At 37.7% G+C, this 18,765-nt stretch overlaps 1 protein-coding gene across 1 annotated transcript in view; it reads right to left on the bottom strand.

Annotated features, from left to right (window-relative positions):
* Nucleotides 1–1,831: 1,831 nt before the first annotated feature.
* Nucleotides 1,832–18,765, bottom strand: part of ABCB7 (ATP binding cassette subfamily B member 7) — a 35,841-nt gene continuing 18,907 nt past the window's right edge. Inside the window, exons 5-16 of the mRNA XM_072336163.1 lie at nucleotides 17,851–17,983; nucleotides 17,140–17,408; nucleotides 16,238–16,326; nucleotides 16,067–16,154; nucleotides 15,206–15,380; nucleotides 14,317–14,474; nucleotides 13,602–13,765; nucleotides 13,293–13,422; nucleotides 12,526–12,697; nucleotides 9,633–9,736; nucleotides 7,970–8,077; nucleotides 1,832–5,370 (exon numbers count right to left, since the gene is read on the bottom strand). Coding sequence (XP_072192264.1) covers nucleotides 5,152–5,370; nucleotides 7,970–8,077; nucleotides 9,633–9,736; nucleotides 12,526–12,697; nucleotides 13,293–13,422; nucleotides 13,602–13,765; nucleotides 14,317–14,474; nucleotides 15,206–15,380; nucleotides 16,067–16,154; nucleotides 16,238–16,326; nucleotides 17,140–17,408; nucleotides 17,851–17,983 — 1,809 coding nt within the window. The 3' untranslated portion in view covers nucleotides 1,832–5,151. The remainder of the gene's footprint in view (nucleotides 5,371–7,969; nucleotides 8,078–9,632; nucleotides 9,737–12,525; nucleotides 12,698–13,292; nucleotides 13,423–13,601; nucleotides 13,766–14,316; nucleotides 14,475–15,205; nucleotides 15,381–16,066; nucleotides 16,155–16,237; nucleotides 16,327–17,139; nucleotides 17,409–17,850; nucleotides 17,984–18,765) is intronic.

The raw sequence follows: 18,765 nt of genomic DNA, 5'->3' as shown, positions 1-18,765 counted from the left end.
TTACAGAAATTGATCAGAAGTCTTAATAAGGATTTTATATACATTTTTGTTTTAGGCACTGACTACCTGAGGACTTTCTTAAATAAATAATATCTATTTAACAGTGCTGTAATGTAGCAGCCACATTCTAGAATTTCAGTTTGACAGGATGCTCAGACTTCACAACTGACCTCTCTCATTAATGGAACTGTCACTGGAACAATAAGACAACAGTATGTCAGAGTACTGCCAAATCACATCACACAACTTATCACTGCTTCAGAAAAATGCCCTGGCTCCTCCCAAGAGATACAACAAACGCATCCGTGTGCTGCTATAAACACATCCAGCTGCCATTGAACCTCCTGTCCTGTGTGCTGGCTGAAGCCAAGACTCCCAGCAGAAGTCAGGGCTGAAGGCAGGGAAGGGTGTTTAGATGCCTGCCTACCCAAAATAAACGTCGCATTACATTTTTCCCACTGCGAAACATTAGATAATCAATAGAATACTAAACTGTCAGTTCTGCAACCATTGTGTGAACACAGATGGGATGTTAAATGAGCATGGTAACCTCAAAATGATTCCTAATTTATGTGAAGATTAGAAAACGCTACATTTGTAATTACTGTTTTCCTTGATGCACACACACAACTAATAGAAGTCAGCTCTAATAGAAGCTAGATGTACACATGAAGAAAAACAACATACTCCCATTACAGCTCTTTCATTAATGACTCTTTTTTTCTTGTCAGTAGGCATTTATACAGCATTCCTACACAGGATTGCTAAAAGAGTTAAAGAGAAGCAAGAGAACCTTCAGAAACAACAGCTGGAAGTTCATCCAGTCATACACAACAGAAGCAGCCTGCTCCAGGACCTCATGCCCCTCCATTACGGCCACACAGCACTCAGTGACATCATTTTGAAACAGACCAGTGGTTACAGCAGCACCGATCCACACGGTGCAGATACCTTATCAGAACTATCAAAGCTACACAAATAACATTTCCCCTTCTCATTTCATAATGAGAAGCTTGAGTTATGTAACATGAAACCCAGTGAGAAATTAGACACATCATCACTTCAAAAGAGGGTTTGGGCAATTTCTTAAGACAGTTCTATTTCTAATGCTCTCCACTTCAGCGCTAAGCTGGTAAAAAAATGCAGCACAGTGAACTGTTTTACAAACATACGTTTAAAAAAGAAACAGGCAAGATTCTCAGCAACAACTTCTACCTCATCAGCACACTGCATCTAACACGAGTGCCCTTCATAGAACCCTTACAGTTGGAAATGACCACTAAGGTCATCCAGCCCAATCACCCACTAACCACCAATCTGGCCCACTAACCACGTCCCTCAGTGCCACACTGGCCCTTAACGCCTCCAGGGATGGTGACTCCACCACCTCACTGGGCAGCCTGGGTCAGTGCCTCACCACACTGAGAAGTTCTTTCTAATGTTCAACCCAAACCAACCCAAGCACAAATCAAGGTCTTCCCTACTACTTTCACCTGGTAGAAGAGCCCAAACCCCACTCTGCCACAGTCTTCTTTAAGGGTGTTGTAGAGAGATTTTGCAATTCAGTACACTGAAGTTTAAAAGGCTACGAAGCCAAAGGGAACAGAATTTGTACATACATACAAATTCACCCTTCTGATTGATTATCTGCAATTGCTTGCCTTATGCTAACCCACACCCCTATAATCTGTTATCATTTTCACTGTCATTTCCAAGCACTGCAAACAATTGCCAATTGACTAAAAAGGGTCAATTCGGAGCTTCTCTTTCTGGGTGGAAGAACCACGCTTCCATAGCTGTTATTAAAATCATTTTACCAGGACAACCATTTCTATTCACAAAGATAAATCCTTTATTTAATAACAATTATCTACACACAGATGAACAACAGGAGTCAAGGTAAGAAGTCTTCAATCAGGATTTTTACACCATATGATCTTAAGCTAGTTCTTTTTGTACTTGAATATGCATCAGTTTACTGTACAATATATATTTTACACTTCTGTTCCAAAAGGAAATTTGAACATAATTTAAAAACTGAATTTTAAGAGATTTGGTAACTACTAATCCATATAATAGCACTGTCGAGAGGAAACTGAGGGATCATCTGCAAGGAGTTATGAATTTCCATTTCTAACAACCAAAACAAAATTACCTCTCCACCCAGCATTCATTAGCTCGCTCACCTGGAGGTAAGAACAGCCACTGTCCTTAGAAGTTCATGCAAAGGAATTAAAATGACATTGGTTAAGTTTATGGTTAACAGATGACTACCCACTGCAAGAAGCAGTTTGGTTTTATGTCCATTTTTCTACAAACACATTTCTTTTAGAAAGATAAAAAATGAAAACGAAAAGACTCTTTTTCCCCCCTACTCTAAAAATGCAAACAAAGAACTTATAATGGGAGCAGACAACTTGAATTTAGAAAAACAAAACATCTAGAAGACCAGGAACATTCCAAGAACGTGAAAAGCTTCTGTTTGGAAAAGCAATGTTCCGAGACGACAGAAAAGCAGGATTACAGAAATTCAGAGGTTATATCAGTTTCCTGTAGGAAACAGTAAAGCTTCTTAAAGAAATGTCATATGCCATCTTGACAGACAGAAAACTACAGCGAGCCTCCAAAGCCACGACTCTCCCACCATTGTGTTCTAAATGCCTGCTTAGAATGGTGACATTTTGGAGCCATAGTACATGAATGAAAATCCTAAACAAAGAGGTCTGAGCAAAAGTTTTACCTTCTAGCAGACAAAAGATTCACCAAGTACTGCTACCACCTCCCCAGCCGCCTGCTCACAAGCTAGACATGTCACTCACTGTTTTATTCTTGCATCCTTCGATAGGATCGTGCAAAACTGCCAACACCTGAGAAGCCTCATTTGCTCATTTACAACTCTCTGCGTGGCTTCTTCTGCTCTTAAAGGAAGTTTTCACCATTTAATTTGGGAAGGAAATCAGGAAGAACTTTTTTTTTTCCCCCCTCCATTTCTCATGTGCAGTTAATAAATTTACAATGGAAAAACATGTTTTTGTAACCTGCGCCTTAAAAGCAGATAGACAAGCACATCATTCAGAGCCAGGAAGTTTCCAGATATCTCCAAATCCCACTGCAAAACTCTTTCAAACAAGTACTCTGTGACTACAGTCCTCTCTTAGGAAACACCTTTGTTAAGAGGTTTGCTTAACGTCAGGCAAGTGGCAAAACATGGGTTGGCACAAAAAGTGATGGCAGAGATAAGTAATGGGCTCACAGCTGCAACAAACCCACTGCCAGTTTAAATAAAGCTTTGACTACTAGTATTTACCATCTGAGACCAGTCCTTATCCCCAACAAGTAACACTAAAAAATTCTTGGTGTGCCTGCAGACTCCATCCCCACTGATCACATAACACACTGGCTTTCTATAATCACTTGCTCACCTGAAAACTTACCTTCACAATCAAATTTGGCATTAAAATGGCTTTGGGTTCAGACCATTTAGAGGATAACGCTTGCTTTTGTGCTCTCTTTAGACAATTAATAGATCATCTAAGCCCTGCAATATGCAAAACTGTCCACCAAGGAAAAAACAAAGTAAAAAACACCCACTTCAGACCTCTGATATTTCTAAAACTTCACCTTATGATCAACCATACTGCTGTTAGAAACTATAAACAAAGGTGGGGAAAACAAAGTTAGTTAGAAGAATTCTGAACTGCAAATTGATTAACAAGGCTCCATTTTGCTTCTGGACTCCAAGGATGAAAATAAAAGTCCTTGCATTTGATACAATCTAAAAATTATTATGAACTGCTGATTGATAACAGATTCTTTTTGCCTCATAATTTTAATGGAGAGAAAATGAGTGACTAGCAGAAAAGATAACAAAGGTTTTGGTTTCTTTAAGATGCTGCCCCTGTATTGGGTTTCAGAGACGGGCTTAACACAAAAGAATAAACACTATTCAGAAATAAACTTCAAGCAGCATCAAATTCAGTGCTTCGCAAGCGCCATACTGAGAAATTTTGCATAATTTTACTAACACAATTATACGAATGTAATTATACTGCTGTAATTCCTCGGAAAAAAATAAGTTGTTTTTCAGCATCCAAGAGAAGAATGCTTTATTTAAATTAAAAAAAAAAGTGAAAGAGGAATTATACCAGAGTAGCTAGTGAAAAATAAATATGGTCAACATGGAGAGATAAGGACTAAAACCACAACCCTGCAGTGTCCCGCGAATCACAAAGACTGAAGTTTTCTTGACACTGAAGTAGTTCCGACTACTGAAATGTGGAGATGATTACAACACTCCCAACATTATCCAGGTTGTTTTCTCACATCATTGACAACAGAAACTCCTGACAGTTTTTATTGCCAGTTGCTCCCTAATGCCACGACTGAAATGAAAAAGAGGGACTGCATTCTGCTTTACCTACTACAGCAGATGTTGATAAAGAATCCTGATCTTGGACTCCTGTTTTTCATTTAAATAAAAGGCTCAGGTTCTTTATATTTGCATACAATATTTTGCATGTTTTCCATGAAGTGACACAATATTTTGTCAATTCCGGGTTTTTGACAGCTCTTAAAACCACTGAATTCTCTTTTGAAGGAATACATTTCCTGATAGTCTAGAAGTACAGAAGATGCTTTCTGAAGTGGTTATCCCAGCACTTCAGCTCCTACTAAAAACTCTGAATATTTTGTTGATGTTTTTCTTATTCTTTACAGGAAAAATTTCTAACTAGACCACCACTCAAGAACTTAAACTGCACCTTCATCAATAGCAAATGAGTTCAACTTGACCCAATTAAAACATTTATCAATCAATGACAATAAGAAATAATGTAAATCAAGGACAAATCTGTCTGCAATTTAATAACCCATCTTGAGAATTTACCAATGCCTACAAATTGCCATAAAATACACTCTTAGTTGAGAAGTTTAAAGTCTATGAAAAAAACTTAGCCAATGAGTATTAGTTTCATAAAGATGCAGAATTATAACTCCTTTGGTTGAAATTATGCCCCTCAGAGTAACTGTAAAAACCAAAAACTGCAAAACCCACAAGGTTTTTGAATGGTGACTTAAAACCAAACAAGAGCAGCATGTCACTGTTATCTTGCATATCGAAACTTGGTAGAAAAGATTAATCCAGAATCATACTTAGCATGAACAGTTTCCACAGCCTTTCACACTATTAATAATTTCTTCTTGCAGTTTCTTCCTTTCTTCTTCTTTGGACATCTGGTTATTCTTCTCTCCCCAGTTTGGATCATTATGACTATTTAGTACTTTGCTGCTCTGTGTATGCCACATTTCATAATAGAGAGTGCTAGGACTTGCTAGAAGGTCCGCGTGTCTTCCACGTTCCGCAACTTTACCCTGCAAAAGAATGGGAGTGAGTGAGTAACACTATTACCAGACCTTTAGGAATAGAAATGCTGCCAACATTTGGGCCAAAATTTTACATTAATTCTCAATTAGGATTAGTAGGGACAGCAATGAAAAGATCAATGCGTGTGCACTGAAATAAACGTTGTTATGCTGTGTGCTGAAAACAAGGAGCTGTGTTCTTCTCAAGCAGGAGCGTAGACGTCTTCTGTCCAGCTGGACAAAATGCAAAGCCCACCAACATGAGACAGGTTACTATCGAAACTGAAAGTGCTATTTTAAAAAAGCACTGAACAATGTAAGAGGAACAATGTGCTGAACTGCTACCAGATAAAAGGCTGAGGAACCTAACAAACATGTAATTGTCTTTGCTTGGTAAGAAATAAGCTACATTGAGAAGCTAAGAGAAAAGAGCATGCAGAGAGGGAATTGTACTAATAAACAGAAAGCATTTAAAATCAAATCCTAGAGACAAGTAGCGTAAATGGCGCTTTTAGATGGGTGCTCAGTTACTTCTGTCATTTTAAGTGCCATCATGAAAACTGTGTGCATTTAGTTCATCCGTGCTCTTTGTTTTGAAGAGCAAAGCTGATTTATTGACTATCATCGTGGAAATGGGAAGGAAGAGTTGGGGAAAATACAAGCCCTACAGACACTGAAGCAACAGCATTCTTCAGAAAAGAACACCAAAAAACCCCCAACCCCACCAATCTGGCTCTCATCTTTCTCATTTGAAAGATACATTTACATTTGCTGACTTCAAATTAAAATAATGTATTCGTTCTCCAGCTATTCTTTCTTTTGGGAAAAGACAGCTACATGGGTTTTGTATTAGTTCCAAATTCTGATTTACAATTAAATCTACCTCCTTGTGACAGCTGCTGATGAACATGCTGGGAAACAAAATTGGGTCTTGTCACTTTTATTACTAGTCGTGCTGGTGGAATCTGAACAAATACACACTTGACCAACATTACAGCAGAATTTATTTTAAAAATGGAGTGGTTAATTTAGATTTCACTATAGCAGAGACTGGGCTTTTGAACGATTCCTTTTTTTTCTTTTTAAATAAATCTTGAGCAATCACTAGGAATTTATTTCCTCCATTCGGCTTTGCAGCCTCAAGATCAATATCATTAGTAGTGTTTGTTTACTCACTTAAGAACGATTCTGATTTTATCTAGGCAAAGATGCTCAAATTGTAATGCCATATTTGCACAGCTAAGCAAAAACAGCCGTGATCACCTCGTCGCCTCATTTCAGTCTTTGAATGAGCACAGCACTTGTCCATCAAGCTGGGGCAAGAGGCGACTTTCTGCTGTGCACCAGTGCTGCCTCCTGAGGCACTGTCAACTGATCGGTAATGCGCCACACTGCCTTACTCATCCACAATCTCGATTACACTGAAGTCATTCATGGAAGTAAGCACCCTAGCTGTTTTACAGCTCTAGGTTGTGCTTTTATTTTTAATTTAACAGTTACAGGGTAGCACAAAACACATTCTTCAGAAGCTGTGAAAAACTTGCATTGAAAACACAAAGTTGCAGACCGCCTTATTACATGCTAAAACACATTTGCAAGATGTAGTAACGTGCAGTTACACCAAGGATACACCTTAGAAAAAGATCTTTCAGCAACAGCCAAAAAACAAATTAAAAAGCATTATAAATGAATTCCACTACTTTGCTTTAAGATCCATGTGAAGCTGAGGGTTGTATGGCAAAGATAATCACAAATGTGACCCCCACATAACATTTTGTTCTAATTCTCCATGAAATCATCTAATGCACAGCAGGAATGATTTATTTTCTTCTAAAAACACACATTTTTGTCACTAAACACGTCCATGGTCCCAAGCATATATACAGCAACTGAAATAAAAGAAAGCAGAATATATCTTTTACATATCTATATCCACTTACAGGCAACTGAAGAAAATTAACACAGGACAGAGTGAATATAAAGCAGAGGCTCAACAGTGATATTAGTAAATCAAATATTGAAACTTTTCACAAACGGAAGCATACAGGAAGGGAATAATTACAGTTTTCTGCAGGAACAATAGAGAATAGGGTTGAGATTTGCAACAATTAGATTGAACAATCCTACAACAGCTTTATCTGCATGGAAACAGAACACAGACTCTCTTTTGCCCTTGAAATGAAAAAAAAAATTATGGATGTATTTGAAAAAACTGGCACTCACTGAGTAATGAGAATAAAGCATAAATTGGTTTCATAATGTGTTCCCCCAATCTGACAGCAGCATGTAATAAATCTGATTAGCAACACGTAACATTAAGCCAGTCTCAAAGCATCAAGTGAAATTTGCCAGAATCCACATAAAGAACACGTAGCTAAAATGCAAATGAAGCAAAACTGCATACAACATAGAAGAGATGAACGTGCAAGTTCCTATAACTAAAACTGTCAGTTGCAAAGAGAGCTGGATTTTCCTAACATGGCTCATCATCTCCACAGAAAGAATTTTCAGTAGCTTGGTGGAGGGTTGGTATTTCAGAACGGACACAGACTCTCTAAAACAAACCCTGAGATTGTGTGGGAATGACAGTTGCCAACACCAGCCTCACCTTATCCAGCACAATGATTTCATCTGCATCAACCACTGTTGACAGCCGGTGGGCAATGAAAACTGATGTCCGGTGTCTCACCACATCCCTCATAGCGCTGAGAATATTCTGTAGGATCAAAATACAGATGTACTTTTACAAGCTGCAAGGCTGTAGAGAAGTAGTAAAATCTGGAAATACACAAGTTATTGAAAACGAACATTGAGAAATTCCTCTAATACATCTAATGCTATACCATAACAACAAGAAACAGCTAAGGCTTACCTACAGAAGAAAGAGTCCAAGCACAAAATAAAGTCTAATAAAGTCCTCACATGTGGGAAACAGAAGGGGAGAAGGAAAAAAGAAAAGCTTTCATTCACAGAAAAAAGGTAGATATCCCACGGTACAAAGCTTCACTTGATTTCAGGAAAAACTCCCCTGTGTAGCCATGCTATGAAACCAACATAGTTAGCAGTAAAGACACAGAAATAATAAGAATGACTTTCCAATTAAGGAAAGTTAAAAGAAAAAAAACCCTCTCAATAGCAATTCAACATGGATACACCTCAGGACTGCTCAGCTGTGTTCCGTTCCAAACTGCACTCAGATGTGAGCAGTACCAAGTGGGGAGCTCGTGCCCCCACTGCAATAAATGAAATGCTCACTTATTCCTGACAAAGGCCAGCATTTTGCAAGGAAAACATTCCTATGGAAATGAAAATGATTCATTTTTATTTGCTGTCTTTAAAGTGCAGCTCTGCTGTGAAGCTCTCAGCTTTATGATCCTTGCTATAAACGTGGGAAAATGAAAGAGAAAGAATCCAGCAGAATTACGTATGTTATGAACGTTTCTCATCCAATGAGAAAGCTGCACTATATCTGAATGAGGCACTATATAGGTGTACAGTTAGTTCTCTGATTTCCTTACACCTGGAAAATGGAAGTAATTTAGTGATTATACGTCAATAAATTCACTCAATAATTTGCATAAGTGAACACAAACACAGCTCTAGCTCTAGTTTCTGATGACAGTTAGTGAAATTACTGCTGGTGCCGAGAGTTGTGTGTTTAAGCAAAGATGTAGTTATGAAGCCTGATGCAGTGACTGTGGTAGTGTCATGACATCTATGTCACAACACTCTGATGTTTCACAGCCCTTCCTGTGAAATGAATACAAATTAATACCAGTGCTGCAGGTTCCACCTACCTGATTTGCATCTCAGAAAGATGCTGCACAACAAACAAGAGTTACTGCTTTGCACTACATCACAGTTGTTTAGCATTCAGTAAAATCATCTCGTAAACATCACCTGAACACCTTTTAACGTGAACTGGAAAGCTTTACACACAGTCCATGGCCTCACTGGGTATTCAAATGGCACTGAGAAAGGAATGTTTAATGGTGAATAGGACTTCAACAGTATAAAACAGAACGTATATCCAGAGACAGAGCCAGTACCCTTTCACTATGTCTCTAGGTGTCAGAGACACAGTACCTCTGCTCTAGCCTTAAGAAAAGGAACCAAACATTGGGTCTCTTCACAGAAGTCCTAGGAAAACAAACATCAGCAATCTGACAATAAGAACAAAACTCTTTCTGAGAGGAAAAAGACAAGGAAAAAGCATTAGAATCAGACATCATTACACCACTTCAGCTTTATATTCTTTTATCCCAATTTACCTCTTCTGTAATTGAATCTAAAGATGATGTCGCTTCATCATAGAGAAAAATGTGTGGCTCCTTTAACATTGCTCTAGCAATTGCAACTCTTTGCTTTTCTCCTCCTAAACAGTATGGGGAGAGGGAAGGAAGAGGGAAAAAAAGAGATGAAGTTATAACTGTGACCTGCAGGATATTTCAGATTCAACAGGAAACAAGACTGTCTGTCATGTTTTACTTTTTCAGTATAGATCATAGTAGCTATTGATGAAAGCCTGTGCATAGGTTATATTACATAACATGCAAGTGGTAAATCAAAGGTAATTCAAAATAGCTTATAGTTTTAGAAAAGAACATTAGACTGTTTCATACATGCTACAAGGCAAAAGCCTTATACAGGTAGCTAATAACGGCAGTGCATGGTAACTTATTCCACACAGCAATGGACATGCACCCATTTGCCTGCTTTAAGCAAATGCCACATGCGTTACACGAGCATATATACATCCTATTTTCTCTCACAAATTAACCATGCTTTGTTCGTGCCTGCTATGTTCTATTCCACGCATCTTGGACATGTATTTTTGACTCCTTCAGTTCTCTCCTTGAAGTTCATCTAATTTTCTAGTCCTCTATGGCCAAACCCAACAGCTTTAATAAGCAAGTCTCCACTTAGGAAGACAATTAACACAGTACTGAAAACCACCTTCGTTATACAATCTACCACGTTTTCCTTTTTGATGTGACCAATTTTCAGACTTGCTTCCTTCCTTCACAACTCAAACAGACAACATTTACTCAAGAATAACTCGGGACAAGTTTTACAGACAGAAAAACAGGTGCATTTGAGAACTTAAAATCTGCTAAACATTTGGTATGCAATACAAACATTCACATTCTTGCACTTGTCCTCCATTGTTTCATTCAAGACTGTGAAATATTCCATTTAATATAATTACACTCTTGTTACTGCTCCATACCTATTAGGAGAGAACATGCTTTAACAAACCATTTAAAACGCTGATAATAATCCCACAGTTCAAATTTTATCTGGCTTCTGCAGAACTCGGTAGCAAATAGAACTGTACAGTTTGCTCAGTCTATTTTAATATGCTCTCTCTTTTAAAGCATGGATATTGACAAGCTGTGAGTTTTAAACATGATTGAAAGTCACACAACAATAACAAAATCCAAGGTCTTCCTTTACATTAGCAGAACACAGACTTATTTCAGGCTCTCCACTCACATTCAGGACTGCTGCAGTGTTTTGTTTTGCTCACAAAGCCAGAGTACTGTATTTGGGATTGCTACAGCTCTATCTACTAAGGAACACTGAAATACATTCTACTTGAAGAAGCCCAAACTACTGCTTCAATGTAAACCACAAGACATTCCAAACATGTAGTTGGTCAAATCCTCTAGAAATTACTGCTTTTGGGAGATAGGCAGCAAGACAAACCTTTCATCATTACCACTGTCCTCCGCAGTTCAGCCAGTACCTATTTTATATCTTCTACTCACTCATCCAGATTTGTGCTTCACATTTTATTTCCCTTCTAATCTTCTCCACATTTCCTTTCTACAGTTGTGCGTGCTTTCTCCTGCACATACATTCTGGATACAGAATGTAACCTCTGATCCTGTTTCAAAGAGACCAAGACTTCACCAGCTGCATCGTAAGAAAAAGCCACAGAGCTTGCTGTCTTTGCAAGAGGCAGCTTTACTGCCAGAACCTGCTCTGCTCCTGGGCTCCTGCCTCTGAGCCCACCATGCCCAACCAGTCCCACATCCTCTGAAGAGCCAGCATTGTTCCTGAATAGCCTCAGTACCTTGGAATGTCCAAACTCATTGAGACAGACCTGATCCATTTTCTCTATGGGGCCATACCTCATTTCCAACAGAGCAGAACAGTCTTACACCACTGCTCCAACCTACATGCAAGTGGAAACAGTTGACCCTTACATTGTGTCTCAAGGTGGAAGAAAATTAACCAGCTCTGTCACACAAACTCACATGTTCACCATGAAATAAGTCTGTGTACTTAGGAGTTATTTAGAAAGACATTCTACATGTCACCACAGCAACGCAGCCTCTCCTCAGGCAATATTTGCTAAGTTTCTACTCCTTGCACACAACTCCAGGTCACACTATCCTGTCAAAATCCTCCCAAACATTTTTGGTGAACTCACAGTTATCTAAAAAAACTTCAAGTTTGCTTAAAAAACATACAAACAAACAAAGCAAAGCCAGGCTGTGATACTGTTGATCTATACAGGATGGTTATACTACTTCATATGGTGCATAACAACTACAGAGGAACTTGGATAACCTGAACTTCAGAACTAAGATTGCATCATATCAATCCATAGCTTGCAGATACACAGACATCATTTCCATGTTGTTTAAGATACAGTTCAGAACAGTAAGACATGAAGGCATTTCCACTGTTAACAGGCTGCAAAACTACTATACTGCAGCAGCAACATATCCCACAGCATTACTGCCAACAGCAGAAGAAATCTTAACTTCCAGCTGCTAGAAGCTTCAATTTAAGAATTCAAATGGGAAGGGTCTATGCACTTTGATAAGACTTTAACATGCAAAGCACACAAAGTTCCCAATTCTATTTGCATGCATTCCACTATCCAAACACATTACAAGACTAGACTTTTTTGCTTAGATGCATCTATATGCTCATATCAACTCATTTAGCACCATCCCCTGAAAATGCCTTTTTTTAAGTATCTCGTAGACTACAGTTGCCCAAACCATGGATTTTTGTATTAATGTTTAGCCTTGTGTTCATATAATTATGTAAATAAGCTAGAAGCAGCTTTGACCGAGGCGTAAGTTATACATTGACCTTCGAGGAAACAGAAGGGATGCAAATGAGCATGCACGCTAAATGACCTACCAGAGAGCTTGAGTCCTCGTTCACCAACCTGTGTGTTGTAACCATTAGGCATTCGAAGGATGGCATCATGGATTCCTGCAAACTTTGCTACTGCATATACCTCTTCTGGTGTAGCACTGATATTTCCATAAAGCAGATTGTAATAAATAGTATTATGGAACAGAACAGCATCCTACAATATGGAAAAAACATTTTAAACAAGAAGCCATGAATGACAGTTCAAAAAACATCCCAAATCCATTGAAGAAATAAGTACAGAGTAATTTGTACTTTTCCACAAAGCCTAATGACATTTTAGGGAAAGTTTCCAGCTTTTCTGAAATTGGGCCATATGACGACGCACAGAAAAATATTGTAATATTTCCCAGAAATAAAAAGAAAGAAGCAGAGACGTTCGAAGGAACTAGGCAATACCACTGCATTAGTACTGTGAGAATTACCTTTATGATAAGCTATTTGGGAAGAATAGTCATAGAAACAGAGAATGGCCCGGATTGAAAAAGACCTCAAAGATCATCTCCCTGCCATGGGCAGGGTCACAAACCACCAGCACAGGCTGCCCAGAACCACATGCAGCCTGTCCTTGAATGCCTCCAGGGATGGGGCATCCACAGCCTCTCTGGGCAACCTGTTCCAGTGCGTCACCAGCCTGTGAGTGAAAAACTTCCTCCTAATATCTATATTTTCTGTCTTAGTTTAAATCCATTTCTCCTTGTCCTATCACTATCAACCCAGGTAAACAGTTGTTCCCACAAAAGATGTTATACCTGAGGTACAACTCCTATTGCCTTTCTCAGACTTTCCAAACTGACATCTTGTATGTTCTGTCCAGCAACATAGATGTTTCCTTTCTGGGGTTCATAGAATCGAAATAGTAATCTCACAATTGTGCTTTTCCTGAAATTGAAAAGGATTGAAGCTGATGTTACCCTCCGTGTTTGTCACTTACAATCTCCAATCAAAACACTGCCACAAACAGAAATAATAAGAATCAAAACAAGAACACACAGATTTAATAAAAAAAAACAACACGTCAATCAATGATGCAGAATTTCATATTTAGTCCATTTACCCACCCTGACCCACTACCTCCTACAATGGCCACTTTCTTTCCCGCAGGAACTTCAAAAGACACTCCATCAAGGATTTTCTGCCCCTCAAGGTATTCAAAATGCACATTATCAAAGGCGATAGTAGCAGTCTGTGGTGTGATCTGCAGGGGTGGAGCCAGTTCTTTGTCCTATTAAAAGAAGAGCGCTGCTTTATATGCTGCCCAGGAAGTATCTCAAGCAGTTCAACAAACTTAACTAACAGTCAATCTCCTAGCTTAGAAAAAGGCAAACAGACACTCTAGCTTGGATACATTGAAACTAATTATATTCAGCCACAAAAGTAATATTGGTTTGTTCCTCCTTTTCTCCAAAGAAGGAGCACGTTTATGTTGTAAATGCTGCTTCACAACTTCTTCCGCAGTAATAAATTCTGCATCATTAATTACAAATAAAAACATAACCACAATGCATGAATGCTTAAATAAAAAACCCAGCACGAAAACAGCTTCCACAAAGCAACTTGTAATGTCACTTAAAGGTTCTGCAAGAAAAAAAAAAGCAGCTACTATAGCACTAGCTTCTCTTAAAGAGGATACAGAACAGAATCCTTCCACAACATCTCTTTTTTTGAATAGAAATTAAACCCAAAAGGTAAAAAACAGGGTAAAATGACAGTGTTGTTAGAAAATGCCCCTGTTACAAATCCATATACTTTAAAGCAAAGGAAGCTACTACTTACTTTGATTTTGGTATCTACACTGAGAAGGGTAAACAAGGTATTCATATCGATAAGGGCTTGTCTTGTCTCTCTGTATACTGTTCCCAGGAAGTTCAGAGGAAGAGAAAGCTGGAACAGCAGTCCATTCACCATTACTAGATCTCCAACAGACAGGCTGCCTTAAGACAAAGAGAGATATGAGAGAACAAGGAAATGCAAAGGGTTATTTTTTAGGAAGCACCACAGTATTTCTAGAAAAGATCAAGTCTAGTTCCTTTTACCCCATTTCTAAAACCAGTTTGGATAGTAAACAAAATCTTCATAAAAGATCAGATTTTACATCAGAGGTTTCCTGAAAGAAATGGCGATATTTGTGTGGATTTCACCAGAAAAGCTAAAATATCACCTGGAAAATAAGACAAACAGTTTTATAGGAAGCTCGTGGAAAATACAAGATTGCAAAATTGTAAATTCCACAGTGAGAAACAGTCTGAAATAAATTAAAGATATGGGGAGGGAAGGAATTAGGAAAATAATAATAATAATAATAATAATAATAATAATAATAATAATAAAAGGCCCCTTGTAGAAATTAAACCCCGAGTAAGTATTTTTTTTACTCAGAATTTTCTTTCAAAATTCTTCAATGGAAACTTAGCCTAAGTTTCACTTTGTTAGGATATGTAAAGATTATCCTAAAATATATATACGGTAATCAGCATGATTTTGTTAAAAATGTTTTAAAAGTTTGGCAATTAGAGAAAGAACTATTAATGTTTCAAGAAGCTCCAATGCTCTCAAGAAACAAAAGTCTTGAAATGAACTGTCACATCAACCATAGATTAACTAACATCTCTATTATGGATTAAGGTAAAAGCAAATCAATTTTAACTTAAGACAGGCCAGTTACCTGCAACGATGCCTTGGCTAGCAAGTACCATAATGGCTGTTAAACCAATGCTAAATATAGCGCTTTGTCCAAAGTTCAGGAGAGCTAAAGTAGAGGTAGTCTTCAATGAGGCATTTTCATACATCTTCAAGAATCCATCATACCGTTGGGCCTCATATTTTTCATTATTGAAATACTGTAACATACCCAAAAATAATAAGCATGACATTTTCAATCGTATCAGACTGTATTTAGCATCAAAGCCAAACATCAGCTGCTGCTATGTACTAGAAAGAATGTCCCACACGAACTAAAACATCTCTGTAACTGCGACAATGGCAAAGTTTTGAGAACAGTAGCTCTCACACTATTGCTTTCTTCTTACTTCTATCTAGTTCTAGTTCTCCAATTAACAATGTGAAATCAGTATAGGCACGCTCAGTTTCAAAACTCTGTATATGATTTTTTTAAGTGAAGCAGCAGAAAATCTAATAGAGACCTACTCCTTCCAGTGAAAACTGCAACGGTATGCTACAAAATGCCAACAGCATACGTGGTCATTTGAGAAGACAATATGTGGCAGACATTCAGAAGATCAAATTGTAAACTTCATCTTAAAGACTCACTTTCCATAAACTGATGGTCAAAGCAATTCAGTCATGAAGTAATTATCACTCTTCTGCAGCCTAGAGATTTTTAAAGCCCTGCTGTCAACCTTCATGATACTCTACCTACAACTTCCAAGCAGAACCCTTCAAATGAATGGCTTTTATAAACATATGCTATAGTTCCAAATACACAGTCCTGTAAAAGATGAATCTTATGACTCACTTCACTTAGGCATATAGAAACAAAGAGCCCAGCAGAAATGATTGGCCTTACCTTCACAGTCTCATAATTCAGTAGTGAGTCAATTGCAGCATTACCTGCATCGTTATCTGCTTTGTTCATTTCTATCCGAAATTTGGTCCTGCAAAGCAAAGGTTGAATACAATCAAAGGTTCAGGCTGAGGCAACACTAAGCACTCTAACGAATCTGAGGGGATGCCTTACCTCCACTGTGTAATTCCTATCGTGAAGGCTGCATATGCTCCCAAAGTCCCCAAGGTAACTAATGCAAACTCTGCTCCACACTTGTAATACTAGAAGATTTAAACAAAACAAAAAGCTCTAGTTTAAAAAGCTTCACTGTTGTCCCAAAATCATGATAGCTGAGCTCCATGGGTGACAAGACTGAAGGTCTCTCCTCAGTTTGAACAGCTTAAGACTAACTACAGGCATAAACTCAAACGGAAAGCAGCAAGAATAGGATAGATAGAAAAAAATTACATACAAATGAGCTAATGAATTACAATACTATACTAGAAAGCTACTTTTGCTGTTATAAACATAAATGTTGCTGTTTTCATAAACATTTGTTTTCATGATTCTTACGTAGATTTCGATAGAAAGCTGAAGACAGCAGGAGAAATAAATGGCCTTGCAAAACAGTTTGCAATGTTTTTTTCCCTGACCTCAGAGCACATAAGGAAGGAAAAGTCAGAAGAAATTCAGGCAGGCTTGGCTGTTAGCTTAATTTGCTACTTCCAAAGGTTATAAAAACGTAACCCAATATCAACAGTGTTTTTAACTTCCCTTGTTACATTCAAATCCTTCAAAAAAAAAAAAAAAAGGGGGGGGGAAATAAACAAAACATATTTTTTTCAAATTATTATTTAGTCTAAACTGCATAACCAAGGCTTAGATTTTAGCATACTAATAACCAAACACCCGATTTCAAATACAGTAACTACATTTGAAAACTGTGTATTACTTCCCTTTGTAGTAGCTGTTTTCATAACCAACTTGTAAATTCAATAATTACTTTTCCTAATACTTTGCAGAATTTGCTGAAAGAAAAATCAGTGTTTTATTGCTAAACAAGACAATTCCAGCTCACAAACACACACACTTACCAGAATTCCACTGACCAGTGCCACTTCAAACATGGTAGGTCCCAAATTAAATACTAGCGCACTGAGAACAAAACTTATGCCTCTTGTTCCTCTGTCAATGGTCTTTGACAGAGCTCCAGTTTGCCTGCTTAGATGGAATGCTAAATCCAGGTTATGAAGATGCAGGAAAACGTTCTTTGCTATCCTTCGGATTGAATTTTGAGCCACTTTCCCAAATACTGCATTCCTAGCTTCATTAAATAATGCTGCTCCAGCTCTTGAGATGCCATCTAGAAAAAGATGCAAAATTTAAAAAAAAAAAGATTTTTTTTCAAATTCTTTTTGTGCATGAAAGTATATAAGATTCGTTTGCATATAGATTCCAATATTTTTATTTCAATTCTAATTTATATTTAATTGGCCCAAAGCTTAACATTATTTTTGCATTTACAAACCACTGCGTGTGCATTTTAGATTAGTTCCATTCTCAGCTGGTTTTAACAAAGGGTAGAATTTATAATCAGTGATTTTTTTTCTATAAGCATCATTTCATTTTCTAACTGGAATACCAGAAGTAAACTCACAGAACATTGGAAGTAAGACATCAACACAGAAATCGCTATGGAATAACTACCTCGGATGCTTAGCAGTGCGAAGGTGGGAAGTTCTACTATCCCTCTACCTTGACAAAAATAGCAAACATCTGTCTACAGATCTGGGAATCCCACTTACAGCCTATGAGAACAGCAGTTGCCACGGTTGCGACTGTGTTTGGTGCATCACTCAGGTTCAGCACATTTCCAGATACCTGGTTGAGGTTGTCTACTGCATATTTAAACATGAAGGGAACCAATATGTTCATAGCCTAAAAAAAGAAGAACACCAATTAGTCTGCATGCATTAAACCGCACCTATGCCACATGAATATTTTCCCTGAATTAGCTGTACTGTTACAATTAGTTCTTTAATACTTTGTGCCAGTGGTATGACCCTCTGGATCTCAAGTACAGTATCCTCCATACTATTAGGTCTTTACACTCAGTACTGAAGGGTCATCTGTGTGTCTCACACACAATCAGTTTCTATCCAAAAAACAGTGATGTCGTCTTTACCCCTGAAAAAGGTACAGTTAAGATGCACAAACAGAGCAACTTCTAGGTTATCTCAATTTGTCCTTGAACAATTGGAGTGTAGAAGAAAAATACCGACAATCTTTCAGAAAGTGTAAAGATCTTAATTCTTGTTAATATTTCATTATTACACCACCCATTTATACCAATAATGAAAAATACCATTAAATTTAATTAACACAATTCATCCAAGCCGCTTCTACCTATGATTTTGAAATAAGTTATTAAAGGTTCCTAGCAGTTGAACAAGCACCTTAATTTAAAGTCTTATAATCATGGAAGATGTTTAAAGACTTTGCAGACAGCTGACCTTGCTGAAATGACTTTTTTTTTTTTTTTTAATAAAGGTAATAAGGAAAAGAAATGCAGGCAGATGACAAATTATTTCATACGGTAACAAAAAACAGACTAAAAATATTCCAGCTCTCTCCACCAAATGTTTTGTACTCCCACTTACATCTCAATTGTATTTAGGGACATCAATCACCGATGAAAGTCCATTGAAAAAAAAATAAAA

This window comes from Excalfactoria chinensis, chromosome 4, assembly GCF_039878825.1.
Source record: "Excalfactoria chinensis isolate bCotChi1 chromosome 4, bCotChi1.hap2, whole genome shotgun sequence".
Taxonomy (NCBI): Eukaryota; Metazoa; Chordata; class Aves; order Galliformes; family Phasianidae; genus Excalfactoria; species Excalfactoria chinensis.
Note: the sequence above shows the minus strand (reverse complement) of the source record. Positions and strands in the feature narration are given on the sequence as shown.